The sequence below is a fragment of the Lolium rigidum genome, chromosome 1 (assembly GCF_022539505.1).
Source record: "Lolium rigidum isolate FL_2022 chromosome 1, APGP_CSIRO_Lrig_0.1, whole genome shotgun sequence".
Classification (NCBI taxonomy): Eukaryota; Viridiplantae; Streptophyta; class Magnoliopsida; order Poales; family Poaceae; genus Lolium; species Lolium rigidum.
In genome coordinates, this window is record NC_061508.1 from 288,617,149 (window position 1) to 288,621,144 (window position 3,996).

The 3,996-nt window shown below is 43.4% G+C and overlaps 1 protein-coding gene across 1 annotated transcript; it reads left to right on the forward strand.

Annotated features, from left to right (window-relative positions):
- Positions 1–1,146: 1,146 nt before the first annotated feature.
- LOC124683872 (putative receptor protein kinase ZmPK1) lies at positions 1,147–3,612 on the forward strand. The gene has a single exon (XM_047218303.1). The coding sequence runs from the start codon at positions 1,147–1,149 to the stop codon at positions 3,541–3,543; it is 2,397 nt and encodes a 798-aa protein (XP_047074259.1). The 3' UTR covers positions 3,544–3,612.
- Positions 3,613–3,996: the final 384 nt, after the last annotated feature.

The window sequence follows — 3,996 nt, forward strand, 5'->3', positions numbered from 1 at the left end:
CTACCATCACCTAGCTTCGCCTTGGACGAAAAGAATTCGACTATAATTGCGAAAGTTGGCGCTTAATCTCCCATGTTTGTCAACGGCGGGCAGCGGCAGTGAGTGAGCTGGTCGAGCCCCAAATCGAGCTCAAAAACATCTAGAAGAGGAGGTTGCATTACCTTGAACTACTCTCTCCTCCCTCCATCTCATTCAGCCCACGCGCACCTCTCCACCCACCCACAATCTACATGTCAAATCGGCGGGGAAACATAGCGTGACGCCACGGATCCATCCAAATAAGTGAGGAACGGGACTATGGTTGCGGATTTACTCACCCGCGATAGCTCTGTCGCCACAGAAAATGTTGCTCCGCCACAGAGAAGAAATCGCCGCCACCGGAGGCGGTTGGACGAGACGTGGCAAGTAAGTGGGTCCCACCTATCGGAGCACATAACCCACTGTCCTAACCAAATCCCGCCTCTCCTAACCTAATCCCATCCGGTCAGAGCCATTTTAGTGCTTGGGCTATTTTCACTAGCAAAATCGTAGCATGAGAGCTATTTCCGCCAACAATGTCGCATTCTGGACCATTTGACTCAACTTTGTCGTATAGGGGCTATTTACCCGGAGATGCTGTAATGCAGATTTTATTTCCCTTATTAGATGCGTGATGGATTGATGGATGATTGAAAGAAGAAAGAATGGTACAAGTGACCCGGCAACCAATGTAGGACTTAGCAAATCAACAATAAAATACATGCTGCAAAACTGGACCCGGCAACCAATGTATGACTTAGCAGATCAACAATAAAATAATTGTCACCACACAATCAAAATAATTGAGTTTTTTTAATTATCTGCTTATTTAGCACAAGTGGCCCAAATTCAAGGATTACTTGGACTCTTGGAGTGAAGCCAACTGAACTAAGAGAAAATTCTACAGCTCTTACAATTGAAAAATACATTAAAACAAACTTTTCATTGGACCTTTGACCAAACAGAGCAAACTATCACTCTGAAGAAAAAACGAGCATCTAACATTTCCTTAATAAACTATAGAGGTGTATCGCTTCCTCTGGAGTGTGTACTGCTAGTTGGTTCCTATAATAGCACCATTTGTGATCATTCTAAAGATCAACTCAGTGCCCCTAGCCTGCAACAAATATGGATGCACAGTTTACCCCTCTGCTTCTACTAACTTCATTTCATCTGCTTTTGCACATCTCGGCTCATGAATTCCTCTTGCCAGGCTCCTCTCTCTCTGTGGAGGCTAGCTCTGACATTCTCCATTCACCAAATGGCGCTTTCACGTGCGGCTTCAAGAACATTTCCCACAATGCTTTTGTCTTCTCCATTTGGTTCACTAACACAGCTGAAAAGACTGTCGTCTGGAGTGCAAATCAGCTCCACCCCGTGCACTCCTGGGGATCCGAAGTCATGTTAGATACAGATGGAAGAATGGTTGTAAAAGATTACAATGGCCAGCTCGTGTGGGAGAACGATGTGTACTCTTCATCAAATGCTGAGCAAGCTCAGTTGTTGGACACAGGAAACTTCATCGTGAAGGGCCAAGGTGATATCATTCTATGGCAAAGCTTTGATTCTCCTACTGATACGTTGCTACCCAATCAGAACATTACTTCTGCTATAAAGTTGGTATCTTCTAATAGGTTACTTGTTCATGGGAGCTACAGCTTCCATTTTGATGATGAACATTTACTTGCGCTATTTCAAGATCTGAAGGATACCTCTTTTATCTATTGGCCAATTCCGGATAATAATGTCTGCTCAAAGAAAGGAAACACATTTAAAGCCACTACAATTGGGGTCCTTGATAGTTGGGGGTATTTCCTTGGAAGTGATAATTTACATTTTAATGCTACCGATTGGGGTCCCGGGGTTATGAGGAGGCTAACATTGGATTATGATGGCAACCTTAGATTATACAGTCTAAATAAGCCAAATGGAAGATGGTCGGTCACATGGATGGCATATCTTCAGACCTGTTTTGTACGTGGTTTGTGTGGTATGAATGGAATATGTGTGTATACTCCTAGACCTGCTTGTGCATGTGCCCCTGGACATGAGATCATCGACCAAAGTGACCGGAGCAAAGGCTGCAGGCCGAAATTCAGCCTCAATTGTGATGGGAAGGAGATGAAATTTGTGAAGTTACCCAGCACTGACTTCATAGGATATGATCAAAGTGAGATTGCTTTAGTTTCCTTCCATGTTTGCAAGAAAATATGCTTGACGGACTGCAGTTGCAAAGGGTTCTTATACATCGATGCAAGCTGCTATCCAAAGCCGTTCCTTGGTGGTGGTGTATCTAGTCCACATTTACATGGTTCATTCTATCTCAAGCTTCCTAAGACATTACAGGTCTCAGGATCATCAATTCCTTGCTCGCAACCTTTTGGTATTAGATATGACCCTAACTGTAATGTCAACGCAGATTCTCTGGATAAATCTAAGAGCAATCTGAGTGGGTCGCCGTATTCGTACTTCTATGGATTCTTATCAGCGATATTTTGTGTGGAGGTAATATTTGTGGCATTAGGATGCTGGTTTATGTTGAGAAGGGAGGGCAAGCAGTTAAGAGGAGTATGGCCAGCTGAGGTTGGCTATGAAATGATAACCAACCATTTCCGTAGGTACACTTACAAGGAGTTGCAGAGAGCAACTGGCAAGTTCAAGGATATGATTGGGAGGGGGGCATCTGGCCTTGTATACAAGGGGGTCTTGAAAGATAACAGGGCAGTAGCTGTGAAAAGGTTGGCAGACATAAACCAAGGTGAAGAAGAGTTCCAACATGAACTGAGTGTGATTGCAAGGATTTACCATATGAATATGGTGAGAGTTTGGGGATTCTGTTCTGATGGACCACACAGGATATTGGTTTTAGAGTACGTTGAGAACGGATCGTTGGATAAAAATCTATTCAGTAGCAAGGGCTCACATATCTTACTTCAATGGAATGAAAGATTTAAGATTGCTCTAGGGGTTGCAAAAGGATTGGCCTATCTTCATCACGAGTGCTTGGAGTGGGTTATCCACTGTGACCTGAAGCCTGAGAACATACTGTTGGATGAGAAAATGGAGCCAAAGATCACCGACTTTGGCCTTGCAAAACTTTTGAATCGAGGTGGGTCCAATAAAACTGTATCTCGGATCCATGGAACTAGAGGTTATATAGCTCCTGAGTGGGTCTCTAGCGCCCAAATAACAGCAAAGGTTGATGTCTACAGTTTCGGAGTGGTTCTCTTAGAACTACTGAAGGGGGCTCGTGTTTCAGACTGGGCATCAGATGCTGACGAGGAAGTGGAAATGGTCCTCCGAAGGGTTATTAAGATGCTTGCAGAAAGTCTGATGCTGGAGGGCGGCGAACAGTTATGGATCGCTGACTTCATTGATTCCAGGTTGGACAGCCAGTTCGATAATGTGCAAGCAAGAACGATGATAAAGTTGGCTGTTTCATGCATAGAAGAAGACAGTAGGAAAAGGCCCACTATGGAAAATGCTGTGCAGATGCTTCTTTCGGTTGATGAGGCAGTGGCATAATTCAGCAGTATTCTACCAGCTAAAAAAAGAGTAATTTGATATAGTAGGCAGCATCTATGCATATTCTTAGATCCAAAACAAGATATCTATGATGTGTATCCACGCAAACCAAGAACTGCATGAGTCGCTTTGTATACCAATATTAAATTTCGTATTTGACCACACTATACCAGCTTATGTAGTGTCATAACACCAATACTTGTGCAAAAGCTATGCTAGTATGGATTGTAAGAAGTTAAGATTTTGTGTGGTTGTGATTTACCATCAATGCAAGATAAGTTGATGGTTTGGCTTTTCCTTTCTGAGAATGCATGTTGCTGTCTTGGTTGAACCTACTATGTCGATATTCAGATTTAGTGAATCTTAGGACCACCGCAGAGAATTCCACTTACACCTGTTCGTCATATCCAGGAGGCAAGTTCAGTCGCTGAACACAACTTACGAACCCTGTAG